General features: G+C 48.0%; 1 protein-coding gene across 1 annotated transcript in view; it reads left to right on the top strand.

Annotated features, from left to right (window-relative positions):
- Positions 1–19,744, top strand: part of ZBTB40 (zinc finger and BTB domain containing 40) — a 78,169-nt gene that overhangs the window by 46,893 nt on the left and 11,532 nt on the right. The window contains exons 4-13 of the mRNA XM_043574048.1: positions 2,624–2,816; positions 3,423–3,565; positions 7,395–7,587; positions 10,249–10,385; positions 10,796–10,997; positions 11,352–11,485; positions 13,375–13,543; positions 13,862–14,329; positions 15,090–15,296; positions 19,068–19,232. Of these exons, the coding sequence (XP_043429983.1) occupies positions 2,624–2,816; positions 3,423–3,565; positions 7,395–7,587; positions 10,249–10,385; positions 10,796–10,997; positions 11,352–11,485; positions 13,375–13,543; positions 13,862–14,329; positions 15,090–15,296; positions 19,068–19,232 (2,011 nt within the window). The remainder of the gene's footprint in view (positions 1–2,623; positions 2,817–3,422; positions 3,566–7,394; positions 7,588–10,248; positions 10,386–10,795; positions 10,998–11,351; positions 11,486–13,374; positions 13,544–13,861; positions 14,330–15,089; positions 15,297–19,067; positions 19,233–19,744) is intronic.

Raw genomic sequence — 19,744 nt, forward strand, 5'->3', positions numbered from 1 at the left:
CTCTCAGAGTTCTGGTACTCGATCGCCATAAGTGAACCTCAGTCTGCCGCAATATGTGACACCCTCTGTTCAGGCAGATACGCTATTTCAGAAAAGGGCTCACCGCACGGCGGAGCCCCAGGCAGCTTCGGAGGCTGATGGAGTAACAGTTAAAATGCTGGCTCTGGTGCCAGGTCCCCAGTAGGTTCTGGAAGAAAGAGCAAAGAGCAGGGCTGTCCAGGCAACTGACTGCTCCCTCCTGGCCCTTTCATCAGCCCACCCCTGCTCATCTTCCCAGATGGTCACACCCTAGCGTCACTGCTGAGCAATGAAGTTAACAAATGTTTTAATTTCACTGCTGAGCAGTTCTGCCGAGGAGGAGACAGCAGAGAGGATAATGAGAAGCACATCAGATGCCACCATTGATGAAAGCTTTTCTTCCCCACCGGCTCATGTGATAATGCCCGACAAATTGGATACTGGAGAGAGGTGGATTCGGGATATTCAGAGAGCTTCTGGTGAAAGAACGCCGGCTTCGGATAGAAGAGGACGGCTAAATGCTGTATCGGTTAAGATGCATCGAAGAAAGAGTGGAAGGAAAGTGAAAATGAAGAGGGAGAAACCCGTTAGTTACTAAGGGCATTAGCACTGACTGGGTCTGTGTTAGTTATTTGTTGCCCTGTAACAGATTAACATTTAGCGGTTTAAAAGAGCACACATTTATGACCTCGCCGTTTCTGTTGGTCAGGAATCTAGGCATGCCTAGCCGAGCCCCTGGCTCAAGGTGCCTAGGAGGTCTGTGTCAGGGTGCATCAGCCAAGGCCGCAGACAGCCCCTGCCTGGGCTGGGTTGGAGTGGGGGCGGGGAGTGTCTCGTTCTAAGTACACCCACGTGACTGTTGGCAGGGTCCTGAAGACTGACTTCCAAGCCCGCTCACTGAGTGTTGGCCGGAGACCTAGTTCCCGCCACGTGGGCCTCTCCGTAGGGCAGCTCACAAAACGGGCTGCCTCGACAGCCAAGACGGACCACGCCCACATAGACGAGGCGGAAGTCCTAGTAGCTTCGCCTCAGAAGTGCCATCCCGTGACTCCTGCCATATTCTTTGCCTTAGAAGCATATCATCGGTCTCAGCCTGAGGGCACGAATACCTGGTGACAGGGATATTGCGATCCTTTTAGAGGCTGCCTACCTCCTACTGCCATCGGGGAAAAGGCATTCTCTGAAGAGGTTTTAGGTGGACCAACAAAGGTACAGAAGGCTGAATAAATGTGACTGAAGGGGATTAAGCATTCAACTGAGTTGGTATCTCGTTTGTCTATGGTATCTGGTTTGTCGTTTGTCTATTTTTGTCTAAAAATAGAGACAAGATGAGTGACTTCAGGTTCTTGGAAGTTACTTAATTCACTTAATATGGATTCCTAAACTGGGTTTTATCTGAATTTACTTTTGTACCTGACTAAAAAATCCTAGGAACCAGGTTTAACTTGGCTTTCTACAGCCATTCTGTGATCAGAAAGCAAGCTCAAGCAAAGCCAAGAAACACAAAGCCTAACTCGTTCCTAATTCCTGTTTATTTGGGAGGAGGAGAAAAGGATAAAAATCTCTCTCAACAAAAATTTTAAACCTGTAATTACTACCAGAATTGATAAGAACTATCTAGATGAATTTTGCAAGTGTAGATTTTCATGAGATCCTTTCATGTTGTCTGTGTGTGTAGAAAACCATAACTTTTTGCTTTCTTGTGCAAAAACTCTTCTTTTATAGTATCGACACTAAAAATGATCAACGGTAGGCTGTAGTTTTGCCAACTGGAAATACAAAGGCTATGCACGTGAAATTAACTTTCGGTTCCTTATTTTTAAAAGTAAACCCATTATTGCTCAAATAGAAATATTAACCCTTCTTTCCAGTTGGCCTTCCTCCCGCTAATTTTGTTTTATTTCACCACCAGAGTTGCTGATATTTTAGTACTCCAGGGTTAGAAGAGTCCAGATGGTGGCATTTGGTGCCAAGACCTCTGGAGGATAAGGCATTTCTGGGGGAAATTGTGTGGCTCTAGACTTAAACGGAAAGCTTCGGATTAGAGAGCTAGCTTTCAGGGGGATCTGCCTAGAGGTGATATAAAAAGTATATGTGTGAGAGCTTTTCCAAAGGGAGAGCATAATGGAAGAAAAAGGACAGAGTTGAGACCAGTTTTTGGTACTGCTGATAGGTAGAGATTTGGAAGGAAAGCCAGTGAGGAAGGCTGAGAAGGAGGGGTCAGAAAGGCTGGTGCTTATCCACACCAAATGCTTCAGGGTTACAAAGTCAGAGGAGCCCGGGGCCCCTGGGTGGCATCCTACTCTTGATTTTGGTTCGGATCACAATCCCAGAGTCATTGGATCAAGCCCCGTGTCGGGCTCTGTGCTGAGCATGGAGCCTGCTTACGATTAATTTTCTCCCCGCACCCCTCTCTCCTCCCCCTTCCTCTCTCCCCGTCTCCCCCACTCAATGTCGTCTCATGCAAGGGACACAGAAATGCCATATACCACAGAAAGGCCAGACAGGCAGGGATCAAACTGGTCAGGGCCTCACTCTCCAAATCCAAAGAGCATGGGGTTCTTGTGGCCGGCTGATCTCTCTTGTTGGTTACTTGTGTTCACAGACTATAATGGAGTGTCTTGAGGGTGAAGAAGGACGTTCAGCATTCCAGAGAATCCTGGATAAAGTAAGAGATGAGAGCCTGGATGTTCAGACTGTTGTGTCTCTGTTGAGGCTATACCAAGATTCCAATCCTGCAGTAAAGGCAGCGTTGTCACACAGAAAGCCAGAAGACGTACAAGCAGCGCAGCCAGAAGGTAGGAGAAAACCCTGTCCGCCCAAGTGGCTTGAGTTTTATTCTGGGAAGATGCTGTCAAGTTTGCTCCAGTGGCTTAGTTGCCATGAAGTGATTTTCCACATCAATTCTGCCTGTAATTCCAGAAGCTGCCTGTTAAAAATGTATACAACCTAAACTTGAGCCTCCATTTCTATCCCCTAGTTAACTAGTCCGACACCTTGAAGTTGGAGCAGACGGTCCGTGTTCTCCTGCCCTTCAAAAAGCCACACATCCCAGTGTTCTGACTGCCCAGGTCACGTGAACTGGTTTGCCAGCAGCACTTGCCGCTGAAGTTTCTCTCGCTTGGGTTAGGTACAAAGCAGTGGCCTTGCCAACCAGAAGTTAACCTCTGGCTGGCTCTGCAGCTTTGTGTTTCGACAGATAAATGAAACATTTTTCCTTTCATAGAGTTTAAACAGAATAATAAAGTATTTTCCTCTCCAAAAAGAGATTCTGCATTCGGGTGCTCAAAATAGGCTGCGAATCACTTTCCTATTCCGTTAGATCTCTCTTGACAAACCATGCTGTCATTTTCTTCAAATTGACTAGCTTCTCTGGTGTGTGTCTCTAACTCTTTCTCCCCCAGGGAGCACAGAGGAGGGAAAGACCTTGTCTGCTCTGTTACTGGAACACAAAGAGGACCTGATCCTGTGTGTCACACAGCTGAGACCCATCCTGGAGTTCCTGGAAACAGCCAAGGAGGAATTCCTAACTGGCGCTGAGAGAAGGGTAACCGTGTCGAGCATTTCTTCCTCCCTCCTGAATCTGCGTAGCACAGTTTTTAACCTCTCCGGGGCACGTAGCATTTTCTCCCTTGCAGTGTTTCTATGCCCGCTGCATAGAAAGCACCCTGAGGTTCACGTTCTTGATCCGCATCTCTTTGTACCCCCCGCGGCAGCTTGCTGAGGGCCTCGCACGTCATGGCGTACAATTAAACGCTTAGACGTGTGGGTGGGTGCGCAGTCCTGCTCCGACTCGGTGAGTTTTTAATATAAAAGTTGCCTCAAAGGTCAAAACGTCCAGGCACATTTGTAATTATTATGACGCTTTCCTTCTTTATAGAAAGGGTACACCGTTCATCGGTAGAAAAAAGTGGGGAGACCAGCAAAAACAAAAGAATTCAAATCTGTCACCGTCTCGCACTCCACGGTGACCACTGCTGACATTTTGGAGCACGTGCCCCTACGTATTCTCGTTTGAATCACCCAGAGACAGGCTTAGTAGCCAGGATAACCTGGTGTTTCCGCTTACTGTACTGCGACTACACTTCGTCCCCGTAAGCTGGATTTTGGTAGCTGCATTGTATTCTGTTTAATGGACACACCATAATTCATTAGTTGTTTGTTGCGGCAGATCTGTTTCCGATTTTTTTTGCCATGATAAATGAGGTGGCAGAGAACATCCTTGCATACACATCTTTGCATACCTCTCAAATTCTTTCCTTCGAGTAATTTCTAAGAAGTAAGATTTTGGAACAGAGAGTGTCAGAATGTTCAGGTGTTTGCTCTCTTTTGCCAAATTGCCCTTCAGAAAGGTTGTGCCAATTTACTCTCCCACCAGCCAGCTACTAAAATCCTCATAAAACTGCTAGCATGACTTCTCAAGTCAACTAGATAACTGTATTTGTTGGTGTTATTGATTTCAACTTTGTGCTAAAAATAGTTTTATATCTGGAAGGAAGGAATAGGGACAGAGCACTTCTGTGGCATCAGTTCTTAAAACCAGGGGAAGTGGCTTGTATGTTGGGGAGAGAAAGTGTTTAGAAAGTAGTGGTAGAATGGCTGAGCACTGGATTAGTAGTGAAGACTGGCTCCTACCTAGATTCTCTGTTTGCAGTGATCTGAAACTGGAGTTTTTTCATACAAAATGGGAGCAATCTATAATCTCAAAATTATGTGCTATAAATTATGTTTCCAAAATTACAACTCCTTTGAATTTCTTAGAGAAAGACGATATACAAAATAAGGTTAAACCTCTGGTTTCTCCTGAGACTTAAAATTAAATGTAATTTCAGGCACTCAGTTTAAGTAAGTTGCGGATAGCTCGAGAAGTACCTGATTCCCTGTTTAGGGATTTCATTCGATTACTCATTCAGACCTTTTCGTTATTAGCTGGATTGAATGTGTCCTTTGAACTGTTTCATTATCTCGGTGAAATAGCATTTATGGGAAGAGCCCAAACGGAGCCGCATTCCCTGCACCAAGACAGACCACGCTATCGTTTTCTTCTGTCACTTTCAGTTTACTTGACAGAAAGGACTGAAGGAGAAGAACTTAAATTAGTTCTAAATCGCAAAAACACTTCTTAGAATCGGGGTTCTACCGGAGCTTCATTAAGCTACTTCTTCTCATGAAAATTGAAGCAGAATAATAAAGCAGGAGCGTAGAGGTGAATGTTGATTCGAATCGCCGCCGTGTTTTGACATGGTGTGGAGCGTTCCCTCAGCCCTTTTAGAACTTTTCCCTGTTACGGGATGATGCTAATCAAGGCACCGTGGCCCTCATCTATCCATACCCTGGGTTCTGTAAGAAATGGTGAATAGGAATGTCTTTACTTCAGGATTGGAAACAGTCACAAGGAGGGTAACCCTACAGTTGTCTTTAACTTACTGCTTACTGTGTGCCGAGGACCTTTGAAACATCCCTCAATTCTGCCCTCGCAGCAATTCCATGCCGTCACGGATGTTACTCTGATTTCAGAGATGATGAAACAGGAGCCACCTGGGTGGCTCAGTCAGTTGAGCACCCGATTTCGGCTCAGGTCACGATCTCACGGTTCGTGAGTTCTAGACCCGCATTGGGCTCGCTGCTGTCACACAGAGCCTGCTTCGGATCCTCTATTTCCCTCTCCCTGCCCCTCCCCCACTTGCGCTTTCTCAAAGGTAAACAAACATTTAAAAAGATAATAAAATAAAGGTGAAGAAACAGACACTTGAGAAGGTTAGGCAGCTCACCCCAAGACACAGCTGCCGGCTGCCAGTCCTGGAACTCAGGAACTCTAAGCAAAGCACAGTTCTCTTAACCACTGGGCATAGTGCTTCCTAATAATACCAATAGCCACTATCGTTTAAAGATCGCATGTGTCCTAGAAGTTATGTCAGGCTCTACAAATAGCGACTTCACTTTATAGACTCCTCATAACCGCTGCGCAAGGGCTGTTGTTATTCTCTTCTTCCACAGATAGGAAGATAAGGTTCAAAGAATTAAATAACTCACCCGGGGTCACACAGGCAATAAGTTTTACGACTGGGGTTCCTACGAGGCCTGTCTGGCTTTAAAGCCTGTACCCACTCTTGACAGTTTCTGGCTGCCTCATTATGTATCAGAGAATTACTTAGGAACTAAGACATAGCAGTGAAATCAGTATGGGTTTTAGATAGAGACACTTCCACTTCAAATTATGATTCATTCAGTAGAAATCTAGTACATATTAGACATTAAACAAAGGGAGTGACTGTGTTCTGTACTGACGAGGAACATGACCGCTTAATTTATAATGTATGCACTCCTGTCGTATGTATATAGGTGTTCCTTTCGTATACGTGAAACCAACTTGGTTTTATAACTACATTTACTTTTAAATGGGAGTTAATTTGACAATGGCATCCTCTGGCATGCAACTGTGACTGACCTGCTTCACTGTTTCTCCTGAAAGCTAGCATTTTCCCAAAGGAAAGCTCAAAATTTGGTTACTGGGAATCTGTAGATTACATGTGTTGAAATAATCTCCCACATTATCTATCAGTTCCAGAAGAGCCTAGTTCCACATAGGGAGTCGTAGTCCATTAGGACTATTTTAACAGGAAAACAGCTGTAAAATAACAGTCATCTGTTTTACTTTTCAACCTTTTGCTGGAACCCCGTGTCCTTTTGACTCAGTAAATCCTCTAGCATACCGAGGAAGAGAAGGGGGCAGAGGTGGGGGCTGACGACTGGAGCTGATGTATGTGCAGAGCTGATAAGAGAGATCGAGAATGCAGAATCCACGAGAAAGACCACCCAGAAGTGCACTTTAAATCCATCATTTCGGAGGCCACAGACTAACGTGTAACTTATCTGGGCCAGTAAAGTAAAAGGAAGTAAAATAACAGGGTTGCTCTGAAATGGCAGCCTCTTACCATGGTCATGTCCTGTACTGAACAGAGGCCGAAAACCACTGTAACTGTACTCATTAATTTCCAGTCTGTTTCTCAGCGTCTGTGTCTGTGTCTGAACAAATCAGATCTGAAGAACAACGTGAGAGGTAAGCTACCTGCTCTGCCATATGGGCCTCGTGCAGGAATCTTCTCACAAAATGCAAACCATTGGGGGACAAAGAATGTACGCAGACCTGCGTTTGAGAAGGAAGGATGCTCACAGAGCTATTTGTTTGGAGAATGCTCGGGATTTGTACTGACACAACACAAAGAAGAGACTGTGGGAACAGTGGCACTAGAGACGGCAGAGGAGGAGCGGGGACAGGCGCCTCGTCCTCCCGTTTTGCTGGGCTCGCCAGCGGTGTGTCAGATGCACCGCGAATCGCTAGTAACCAGTGTCTGCCTGATTGCTTGCCGCTGCAGGTGATCCTGAATTGCTGCGAGGGCGGGACCCCCAAGGAGACCATAGAAAAGCTGCTGCACAGAATGTCTGAAGACAAGACTCTGACTGCAGAGAGTTTGGTAAAACTCCTTCAGGCTGTGAAACCGACGTCCCCAAACTTGGGCCTTCTGCTGGAGAATTTGCAGAAATTAGCCACTTCGCCAAGCACCACAGGTATTAGTTAATTGTCGGCTCTCTGGACTGGAACCTCTCCCAGAAAATTAGAGCTTAACCACCCTTTTGGCTCCATGCTGGGGAGATGAGATAATGGTAAGAGATGCCCTCGTGAAACAGAAACTAGCTGTCAGAGATCGGTGATCCTCCATAGTTCTGGAGTGAAGATCTGGAATCTGAGAATTGCTCTTCTCCATCGCGTTTCCCTCATGATGTTCCTGTGGTTCGGGGTTTGTTAAGGTGTGGTTTTTCCAGGGTTGCCTCACATGGCACCCGTGAATGCCTGAGGAGCAGACGGGCTCACAGAGCGCATGGTTTTGACAAGCTGTGTTGATAAATACAAGCAGCAGAGACTCAGATCTTGATTTTCCCACTCCCGTTTGAGTGCTGTTTGGCTCTGGCAGTCCCCCGGATTAACCTTAAGCCCCTCATGTACCTTCTGTCTGGGGGAAGTGAGTCCGTGTCCCAGCCCTTAGGATAATGGGCCAAGTCTAGCCAGTTCTCCCCTGTCCCAGAGCACTTGAAACTGACAGGGCTTTCAGAGAAAGGGTAGTTGGAAAATGAGAGAACTTTTTTCTAGCTTACAGAAATAATGAATACTTACAGACTTGAACAATTTAAAAAATAAAGAAGATGGGGCGCCTGGGTGGCGCAGTCGGTTAAGCGTCCGACTTCAGCCAGGTCACGATCTTGCGGTCCGGGAGTTCGAGCCCCGCGTCGGGCTCTGGGCTGATGGCTCAGAGCCTGGAGCCTGTTTCCGATTCTGTGTCTCCCTCTCTCTCTGCCCCTCCCCCGTTCATGTTCTGTCTCTCTCTGTCCCAAAAATAAATAAACGTTGAAAAAAAATTTTTAAAAAAAATAATAAAGAAGAAAACAACCTCGGACCCTACCACTTGATTATTTTAGTGTTAAGACATTGACCTATTTTGTCACATTATTTTTACAATGTTGAGATATTCTATCATATTTTATAATTTTATCATTTCCTCCAGTGTACCATAAGCATTCTCCCCCACTTTTCGAAAAACTCCCTGTAACCCTGTTTTTTGAAGGCTACGTAGTTTTCCATCGTAAGGGTGTATATATCATGTATTACTCATGCCCTGTTAGGGGTACATGTAGCGTAATGGTTGGGGCTATCAAGACTACCTGGGTTCGTGGGGCACCTGGGTGGCTCAGTTGATTAAGCTTCTGACTCTTGATTTTGGCTCAGGTCATGATTGCACGGTTCGTGGGATCGAGCCCCACGTTGGGCTCTGCGCTGGCAGCACAGAGCCTGCTCGGGATTCTCTGTCTGCCTCTCCCCTGCCCATGCTCACTTTCTCTCAAAATGAATTTTAAAAATAAATAAATAAACTTAAAAAAAAAAAAAAAAAGACTACCTGAGTTTGTTATCCTGACTTACTTTGTAGCTGTGTGACCCTGAGCCAACGATTTAACTTCTCTGAACCTCATTTTCTCCTCTCTCAGACGGGGGTAAGAATGGTACCCATTGCATTAATTTTTGTGGCCACTGTGAGATAATATATGTACAATACTTAGCACGTTTATTAGCACATCATAGACATTCAGTAAATGAGTGATATTTATGATATTAGCACATCATAGACACTCAGTAAATATTAAGTGTTCTGTTCATCATCATCACAAATTATATAGTGACAGATACTTTTGTACACAGACTTTTTCCCTTCAGAGCATTTCTTTTTTTAATTTTTATTTTTTATTGTTTTTTAGAGAAAGAAAGTGCATACGTGCATGAATGGGGGGAAGGGCAGAGGGAGAGGGAGAGAGAGAATCTTAAGCAGGCTCCACATTTCAGCACAGAGCCTGATGCAGGGCTCGATCCCGTGACCCTAGGATCATGACCTGAGCTGAAATCAAGAGTCAACCCACTAAGCTTAACTCACTGAGCCACCCAGGTGCCTCCCCACCTCCCTTTTTTAAAGTGTTTTGAATTTTTTTTTTTTTAAGATTTTATTTTTAAGTAATCTCTGCACCCAACCTGTAGCTTGAACTCACAGTCCCAAGATCTAGAGTCTGGTGTTCTACCGACTGAGCCAGCCAGGCACCCCCTTCTTAAGGCATGATTTCCAGAAGTGGAGTTACTGGGCCAAAGAGGAGAATATTTGTAAAGCTAAAGGAAATGCCTGATGGTTTTTAGTTTTCTTTTAAATTAAATATAACCGTTTAAGAGAGAGTTACAGATTGGCTCAAAGGGCATATACACAAAACTTAAGTATAGCTTCACTACCAGAGTCTTGAGTCATGCCTGCTAGTGTTTTGGATTGCCGCGTGGATCCTTAACCTCAGGCTCGAGGAGTAACACCCCTTATATCTGTACCTCTGGATCTCTCTTACAAGTGCGCCTTCTAATTACCTCCCTGTTGAGCAATCACTAGCTTCTGCCACTGAGCGCTGACTTTTAAAGCATTAGTGGTTTTGCGACCCTGAAGCACCAAGCGCTTAAGGGTAGACCAAAGGAGATGTGAACACATGTGTATGAGGCCCCAAGCTGGGAGCCAAATTTGCCTTCTAGAGGAGACAGAGCGCTGGCATTTCAGCTCTCTTCCTCTGTCAGCTCCCCTAACCTTGTGTAGGAGAAACCTGTAGGGGTGTTTCGTTGTCACAAACATTATTGTTTTGCTAATATCCCTGCAGTCCAAGCAAGCCCTGATGATTATGGGACTGAGCTGTTGAGACGGTATCACGAAAACCTTTTGGAGATTTTCACAGACAACCAGACATTACTAAAAATGATCCCACACATGAAGGGTTTAGCCCCCGGAGAGAGAGAGGTAAGAGAAAAAGAAGGGGGGAGGGAGGGAGGGTGGGTAAAATGCGAGAAGGAAAAAAGATGAACATATATGCATACTTTAAAAATATATTTATATTACATAAATATACACACAGCCATATTGAGAAATGCTAAGGAGTCAGTAGAGGAGAAAGAAAACAAGATGATTTAATTTCTAGGGCACAGCGATAAGTTGGAAGTTGTAACTTCTGCAGTAATAAGAAAGGCATTCAGAAGGAAGTGTGAAGAACTTGGTCTTGTATAAAAGTCTCTCAGGTTGGGAGGTGAAGAATGTTGAAAAACCCCTCCCCAGAAACACGTCCACTGTAACCCAGGACCCCGACTTGCAGCTTTGCCACTTGTCTGGTGGCTAGAAAGTCCCTCACTGTATTTTTGTGCCACATTTTGAAGGTCATGGAGAAGCTTGTGAAACAGGACTCTGGCTCGGGTGGTTTCAGTTCTCTGATGTCAGCAGTTCTAGAAAAGCAGACTGTCTCTGCAACAGCCATTTGGCAACTGCTGCTGGTGGCTCAGGAGACAAAGACCTGCCCGTTGAACCTGCTCATGGAGGAAATACGAAGGGAGCCTGGTGCCGATGCTTTCTTCCGGGCAGGTAGGCTACCTGATCTCTGTCCTAGCTTTGCCCCTGGTAGAGATTATCGTCAGCCTTGCCAGAAACTAGAAAGAGCTCTCTATGGTGATCCTCCACATCCCCACCATTGGAAGTAAGGACTGGAAATTTTGTTCAAGGACATGGGGGGTTGTGAACCTTTGAAAATATGCAGAAATCTAAGCTGATATTAATTATACTGTAATTGCAGTGATGTTTGCCATTTTCCCCACTCCCGGCCCCAGGAAGAAGATCAGTGAAGTGTATTCTCACTATGAAGAGTGGAGCTGAGAAGGAGTGAAGGAAAAATGGTGTTCATAGTTCCAGTCATGAGTTTTTAATCCCCCTTTCTTTCAGCGACCAACCCAGAAAGTGCGGCCTTAGAAGCCATGCTAAGGCATCGCAGACTGATCCTAGAGGCCATCCAACAAGGGACTGGACTCAAGTGCTTTACCGCAGAGGAGGAGCAGCTGGCAGAGGCTGTGAAGGAGGTGCGAGGGGGCTGGGGAGGTGGGGTGGGGTGGGGGAATGACAAACATTTTTCCAGAGAATTCTACCAGGCCTGGGATGCTCTTGTTCCTAAAGGAGACACCAAATTCCGCAGAGTGCCTGTTGCCTGCTGAGCCAACCCTTCGCGGCACCTCTTTGTTTTTTTATTCTCCCAACTCTGTGTGGCAGGTGATGTCATCCACATTTTATAGATAGGGGAACCCGGGCTCCAAAGGGTTCCGTAGCATGTCTGGGATGCTCTGGCTGGTCAGAGTTGAAGCCAGGATTTGAACCCAGGCTCATGTGACTCAAACCTAGCTGTATTTCATTTGTCTAAACTTAGGTAAACTCAAAGGGAACCATGAGACTATTCCCCAACACGTTCTAAGACGCAACTGCTTTCAAAGGGAGGAGAGTAAAATTGGTCTTATTACATACTCTGTTCTGGCGTCTAGGAAGAGCCAAGATAAACATAGATAGAACAAAGCTTTTGCCCATATGGGGTAGCAAATAGCGCCAGCTCATTTTCTGTAAGGCTTCTCGGTGTGGCCCGCATCCCAGAAAAACCAGGTGGGGACTGGGGGGGATTCATGGCTGTCCAGCCCAGGATCGTGTGTTTCTCCGGGGGGGGGGGGGGGGGGGGGGGGAAGAATTCTAAAGGGACTGAAATTCAACTACAGGTTCACCTGTAGTGCTTTTTTTTTTTTTTTTAAATTTTTTTTCAACGTTCATTTATTTTTGGGACAGAGAGAGACAGAGCATGAACGGGGGAGGGGCAGAGAGAGAGGGAGACACAGAATCGGAAACAGGCTCCAGGCTCTGAGCCATCAGCCCAGAGCCCGACGTGGGGCTCGAACTCACGGACCGCGAGATCGTGACCTGGCTGAAGTTGGACGCTTAACCGACTGCGCCACCCAGGCGCCCCTGTAGTGCTTTTTAATCCAAGTAGGCGTGGATGGTGTGCAGAAGGGCTGGTTTCTAGCTCTGTCCACACAGGTGACAGCCCCACCTTGGCCTGACTCTCAGATGTGACGAAGGTGGTGCGTATTTCTTCGGGGCTTCAGAGGAAAGACGTACCACTAGGCTCTCTCCAACTCGCCTCGTGCTTCAGGAATGGGGCTCCTGCAGTTGATGAGTTTGAGCCTCGCTAATGAGTCTCAGGCCTGCCTCCAGGGACATCAGGTTTATTTAGATAGGCTTGAAAAGAGCAGAAATAAAATGTCTTCCCGAACGAAAATTCCATTTGGCCATCTGTGGATGGTTTTAGCTTTATTTTCTCAGTGTACTGACTCTTTCTGCTGATAGCTGTAACATTCTGAAAGAGGATGGCTTTGAAATCATATTCTTGGCCTCTTTAAAGCCCCTATTTGAACCTTCTTTAAAAAGCTGAGTTTTTTCATGAAAGAAAATGTTTAAAAGGGTACATCTAAGTGTCTAAAAATGTGAGGCCACTGATCATGCAGAATCACTTCCAGACGTTGAGACAATTATATATTATGAAAAATGATCTTGATCTTCAAGACAGAACCACCAGCTACCAAATCCTACAGCTTTCCAAGCTTTTAATATTAAGATCTAGAAAAGTTCTTTTGGAGACTCCTGGTTTCTGAGAAGATACTTCTCATAGAAAATGCTTAATGCTTCCTTGCTTGTGCCTTCTTTGTATTTGCACATTTGTCTTGACATCTGTCTCTTTTTTTTTTTTTTTTTAATTTTGCCAATTTCCCTGTTCTTGGGGAAAAGAGGGTTCTCCACATTTATCACAAGAAATGTAAACTTGTTACAGAGAGAGCGGTGCCTTCCTGAAATCAGCTTTTTTCCCTTAAGTTGAAAACCATGGAGAAAACTGCTGATACTAACCACAAACCTTTGTCTCCCGGTATTCATTTAGATTCTGAACATTTCCCCTGAGACAGCCAGCCCTGAAGCTTCCCTGAAAGCAGTGCTGAGCAGAGCCATGGAAAAATCTGTCGCGGCCGTTGAAATATGTTCCCTCCTGTGCAGTGTCCACAGATCTTTCCCAGGCCTGCAGCCTGTCATGCATGAGTTGGCATACACTGGTAAGGAACAGAGTGGGGTGGGGGTCCTGTCAGGCCCGCGGGTGGTTTCCCTATTAGAGAGAAGAGGCAGTAGTTTGCACAAGAGTTCATCCATTGCTGCCCTACTCCTTCTGTATGCTCTCGGTACCTGGAGGAGTCCTAGGCTACGTGTGAAGCGATGCTCTTTACGTGTATCGGCGAGTCAGGATGACAAGGGTATCACTTGAGAGTGTGAGGAGGGTCTCAAGTAGTCTCCAGTGTATCCTAAGAAGAAAAGTTGGGAAGCAAAGTAGAAACACAGGAGAATTTCCAGAGCTATGTGATTTCTCTTACATGCAGGCTTCCTTACTCAGGAAGGTGGAGAGAAGGAAAGGTGGAAAGTGAGCAGTAAATTTCCCCGCGCAGCCAACGACAGAACAGATGAGAAGGTAGCCGAGCCAGCGGAGGAAGGCTGCCGGTCTGGGAAGCAGAGCAGTCAAGGAGAGACCGGCTCCTTGCCAGAGCCACAAGCGAAAAACACGTCTGCCTCCCCCGACCCTGCCAAGAAGAGCTTCGTCTGTAAGGCCTGTGACAAAAGCTTCCATTTCTACTGCCGTCTGAAGGTGCACATGAAGCGCTGCCGGGTGGCCAAGAGCAAACAGGTGCAGTGTAAGGAGTGCAGTGAGACCAAGGAGTCTAAGAAGGAGCTGGAAAAACATCAGCTGGAGGCCCACGGTGGAGGAGGAGAGCCCGATGCCCCGAAGAAGAAGAAGAAGAGGCTTCCGGTGACATGTGACCTTTGTGGGAGAGAATTTGCCCACGCCTCAGGTACTTTGAGGCGGGCGAGGTAACTTAAGAGGGTGATAATTCTGGACATCACAGTGTGGATTCCAGGCCTTGTGTCTCGTATGCAGTGAGGGCCGTGGACCGGCCTGGGGAACGGAGCGGGTTCCTACAGACGCAGGGTCATGTTTTGAGAAGAGCATGAGCTTTGGCGTCAGCTCTCTTAACTTCCCCACCTGTTAAGTAGGCGCCCTGATAGCACCCGTTTTTTTGAATTGTTGTCAAGATTTAAGATAATACGGTTACACACCTGACGTGCAGTGCCTACGACAGAGTTAGGACTTCGTGAACTGTGGCCGTTATTATTCAGAATAACAGCCAGCTATTTAACACTCGACTCTTAGGTTTCCATGCTGTTACTTGTTTCTCGATAATAAGTAAGTCACAGAAACCGTGGGGTGTATAGCCAAAATTGTTTACCCTTGTCCCAGATGTCGGGGAAACCTAATGAAACGTAAGGGGAGTTTTTGTTCCTCTGTGGCAGGTCCTATTTAAGAGAAAGAGGGGATGGGAAAGATAAACCCAGAACACTTCGTGCCTGAACCAAACGGGTGGGACCGAGGTGACCTCTGGAGTGCTGGGCGGTGGGTGGGTGAGCAGCATGGCTGTGTGAGGTCGGAGGGAGCGTGGCCTGCTGTCCTGTGATTCGTGCTGGGCTTCCTCTCGGGGCCCGGTCTCAGACAGTGCTCTCGTGTCCTCCTGCTGGCTTCATCACGCTGCTTACTGGTGTCCCTCTGGTCCCTAGGCATGCAGTACCACAAACTGACAGAGCACTTTGATGAGAAGCCTTTCTCCTGTGAAGAGTGTGGGGCAAAGTTTGCGGCCAATTCTACCCTGAAGAACCACCTTCGCCTTCACACTGGGGACCGCCCGTTCATGTGCAAGCACTGCCTCATGACCTTTACCCAGGCCTCTGCCCTGGCCTACCACACCAAGAAGAAGCACTCGGAAGGCAAGGCGTGGAGAATTTCTTCATTTTCCCCGCCAACTTTAGCTGTATGAATTGCCTAAAAACCCGTGGATCTAGGCATGATAAAGATCTCAGGTAGCTTACAAACAGCGACCGTGCAGCCCGTGGGCACACGGATGACCAGGAGTACATAGGTGCACAGGTGTGCAAAATGCTCCGGTGAGAGTTCGTGAAGAGAGGCTGGCTCACCTGGGCTGGTGACTTCATAGTTGGAATCTACATAAAGCCAGGGGTTCCTTGGGCTTCGAGGTGGAATTCAAGCGTGAGAAGAACCTTGGTTTAGCACCTGCTGTGGCGCTCGCAGCGGCAGGGGCTGAGTGATGAAGCTGGACGTCCTGTGCTCACAGAGCTGACGGTCTAGGGTGTGTCTGGGAAAGAGACCGGTGCCGTTGGAACAGGGAGTAACACTACCAGGGAGATGGAGGAATGAGGGAGGGGTTTCTAGTCCAGTCAGAGGGGAGGTGTGTTGTCAGAGAAGGCTTCTCGGGAGATTCTCTGCATCGTTCGGCACATTTCTGTGGAAGTGACGGTCCCACCGTCCTCTCACCCGGACTGCGGGAATAGCCACCCAACTGGCGTCCTGGCTCTTCCCTTCTCCCTGGACTGTGTTCTCGGTCCACAGGCCCCAGGGATCCTTTCAAAACTAAACCATATCCTCCCCCTTCTCTGCTCAAAACCTGTGTGCGAAGCCTGTTCGCCTCGCTTGGTGGAAAATCTGAAGGCCTTACGATAGCCTGCCAGGCTCCGTGTGACCAGGTCCCCTGGGACCTCTCCCCTGCCCACACCCTGTTCTCTCCGCTATACCTGCCGTGGGCCCTGCATTCTTGTCCTTCCCGCTGCTTGGAATGCTTTTCATCCCTCCCCACCTCCTTCGGCTCTTTATTCACACTTCTTCCCGTGAGTCCTTTCCTGACCGCCCCGTGTGAAATCTCAGCCCCAGCCCCCGTTCCCCTGCGTGGCTTGTCTCCACAGTACTTGTCACCGGCTATCTTATCTGCTTCATTAATTTACTGTGTTTCTAGTGAGTCTCCTCCTGTCAGAATGCCAGCTCCCTGAGGGTAGGGCTGTTAGTCTTTCCCCCCACCACTGCGTATTATTGGAACTTAGAATAGTACTTAGCAAGAGTAGATAGACACTCAGTAAACACTTACTGACTGAATGACTTTCCTGAGCACGATTCCAGGTAGGAAGGGCAGAGTCACTATACACAGCCTCCTCTCGTGGAGTTTACATCCCACTGGGTAAGAGAGACCATGAACAAAGTTATAATATACAGTCAGACAGTAGTACTTGCCCTGACGAGAAGTAAAGCAGGGTGAGCGGCAGGAGGGCGGCAGGGCTGGGGTGGGGCGCCCTCTGTGTCGTCAGAGAAGGCCTCGATGAAATGAGGTTTGTGTGGAAACCCGAGTGAAGTGAGAGCCGGAACCGGTGGCAGATCTAGAAAAGCCTCACAGGCGCAGAACCCCCTCTCCAAGTGGGGATGAGCCTTGCCTGTTTGAGAGACCACAGGAAACTAGAAGGGGCCAAAGCAGCGTAAACGAGACAAGAGGGTGAGAGGTAAGGCCGGAGAGGTTGCCAGAGGCCAGGTCTCGTAAGGGTCTTGTTTTGTTTTGTTTTCTAAGTTGTTGTTTTTTTTAAGTTTATTTGTCTATTCTGAGAGAGAGAGAGAGAGCACGCGTGTACACACACACGAGTAGGGGAGGGGCAAGAGAGAGGGAAAATGGAGACACCCCCCCCCCCCCCCCCGGGCAGGCTCTGCACTGTCAACATAGAGCCTGATGTGGGGCTCGAACTCACGTACCGCAAGATCACGACCTGAGCTAAAACCAAGGGTCGGACGCTTAACCAACTGAGCCACCCAGGTGCCTGTAAGGGTCTTGTAAGTCAAGGTCGGGACTGGTTGTTATGCAGAAAGTGCTAGTTTCTATTGCTGCTGTAACAAATTACCACACACAGTGGCTTAAAACAATGCAAACGTATTATCTTGCCATTTTAGAGGTAAGGGGGCCAAAAGAAGTTTTAACGAGCGTAGAGTCAAAATTTGGCAGGTGTGTTCCTTCTGGAGGCTCGGGGCAGAACTCGTTCCTTGTTTTCCCAGCTTCTAGAGGTTGTCTGCCTTCCCCAGCTCGTGGCCGTGGCGCTGCAACCTCTGTGTCCCTCATCCCGCCTCCTCCTCTGACCCTCCTTGCTCCCTCTTCCAAGGACCCTGGTGATTATGTTGGGCCTGCTGGTATAATCCAGGATAATCCTGTCATCTGAAGATCCTTAACTTAATCATGTCTGCAAAGCCCCCTTTGTCATGTGAGGGGACACATTCCCAAGTTTCAGGGGCTAGGACGCGGACGTCCTTGAGGGCCATGATTCTACAGCAGGAAGCCATAGGACAGTTGTGAGCAGAAGATCCCTAGGATGTGACTTAGGGGTTTTGGAGTTAATTCGGGCGACTCCAGCCTGTCAGCTGTAATAGGGCAAGAGTGTGCCCAGGGAGGCGAGGTGGGCCAGTCATCTGGTATGGAGGTGATGAGGCGCCCAGCTGGAGCTGTGCTAGGAGCGGTTGTAAAACGTTCATGTTTGAGAATGCGTTGTTGACACAGAAGTACAGGACCCATGCTGGGCTGGGTGCCGATGTGAGGGGGGAGTTTAGGGCGGCCTGAGTACTAGAGCAACTGAGTACTAGATGGTGCTGCCGTTCACTGTGGTGAGGGACCTGGAGCGCGTGGGGGTGGGGGGTGCCGGGGTTGCTGGGGTTGCTGGGGACAGGGAATTGGGAGCTGTGTCTGCAGTATCGGTTAGACCTCCGGGCGGAAAAGGAGGGTGATGGGCGGTTGGATGTGCAGGTCCGCAGTTCTGGGGAAAGCTGGGAGCCGGAGACAAAAACGTGGGCGTCGTCAGGGTACAGATGGCACGTGAGCTCCGAGATAAGGTTCTCTACAAAGTGTGAATGAGGAAGGCCAAGGGCTGAGTCCTGGGCTTCTTAAGAATTCCACTCTTGATTGAAGAAACCCTTTTTTCCCTAAAATGTCATTGATTGCTCTCGTTGAAGCAGGCCCTAGGGTTTGAGGGACCTGGACCCTTGCCTCACCGATTTCTCCACTTCTCTGTTGGCCCATAATGGACATTGGAGGCACAGCTGGTCGAGTGGCTTACAGATGCCGGCGTCCGAGCCTTGCTCTGTACCTGTATTTTCTAACAGTCTTTGGCAGTCTGGTCATTGTATTCTCATAATGTGCATGAGGAAATAGAGAAGCCAAATGATTTATGATAACTTTATAGCAAGTCAGCGGGAGAAGGCTTCCATTCTCTGAGTCCCCGTCTGTCACCTTTACGTGAAGTCACAATTCTGCACTGTGGCTGTGGCAAGGGATCCAGACCCTGGGCATGAGGATGTATGTGGGCATGAGAATGTACCTGGGCATGAGAATTTCTGGGCACGAGGATGTATCTGTTTCCTGGGAGTGGAATGAGCTCTTCCATACTTGGGGTGGCCTGGTTAGCAGATGGGTGGTCTGTGTGATGAGAACTCTGTCCTCATTCCTCACGGGAGAGAGACCACACTGTGCCATCAACTGTGTGTGTGCCGCCGTCTGATAGAGGGGCTCAGACCTCTCACCCGGTGTGTTGCAAATTGCTTGTGGTTTAATGTCCTCTCCCAGATCATATTCCCCACCACGTGCCTTGCAGTGTGAGCTTGTTTTAGGAATGCCGTAAATGTTTGGTGCTGTTTCTAATGGGTAAACTCGTGTGTGTTTCCAGGGAAAATGTATGCCTGCCAGTATTGTGATGCTGTGTTCGCCCAGTCCATTGAGCTGTCCCGCCACGTGAGGACCCACACCGGGGACAAGCCATATGTCTGCAGGGACTGTGGCAAGGGCTTCCGGCAAGCCAATGGCCTGTCCATCCACCTGCACACCTTTCACAGTACGTACCGAGATTGTGGAGTGGATGTCGGGCTCTGGCTCTGAGAGGGCTCGTAGCAATCATGACAGAAAGTGACACTCCACCAGAGCCAGCCCCGTTTGCTGCCTTCCCCTCCCCTATTCTCCTGCAAAACCGAGTCCCTTGTTCCTATTCCAAGAAAAATCCCATTTTAACGTGTCATCGTGTAACGTCCAGGCTGTTTCCTTGTCTTCCTTTTTAGCCCACCTGGTACTGCTTGGCTGACAAAGGCAAATTATGCTTGAAGGAGATCCTTGATAACAGGCTGCAGAGCACCAGAATATTCCCATTAGTCCACCGAGCTTCTCTTTCCACGCCCCCTCCCGCCCCCACTCATCTCATAGCCCTACCCGCCTTCCCCACAGGAGCGGCCGGACACTGTCTGAGCTCACGCACACCGTTGTACGTGGTCCCTGCTCACACCGCCCTGAAAGCCTTCTGCCCCGCTTTCTCTCTCCAGGGCTCCCCTGGCCACTTGGTCAGTGGGGTCTGCC

This window comes from Prionailurus bengalensis, chromosome C1, assembly GCF_016509475.1.
Source record: "Prionailurus bengalensis isolate Pbe53 chromosome C1, Fcat_Pben_1.1_paternal_pri, whole genome shotgun sequence".
Lineage (NCBI taxonomy): Eukaryota > Metazoa > Chordata > Mammalia > Carnivora > Felidae > Prionailurus > Prionailurus bengalensis.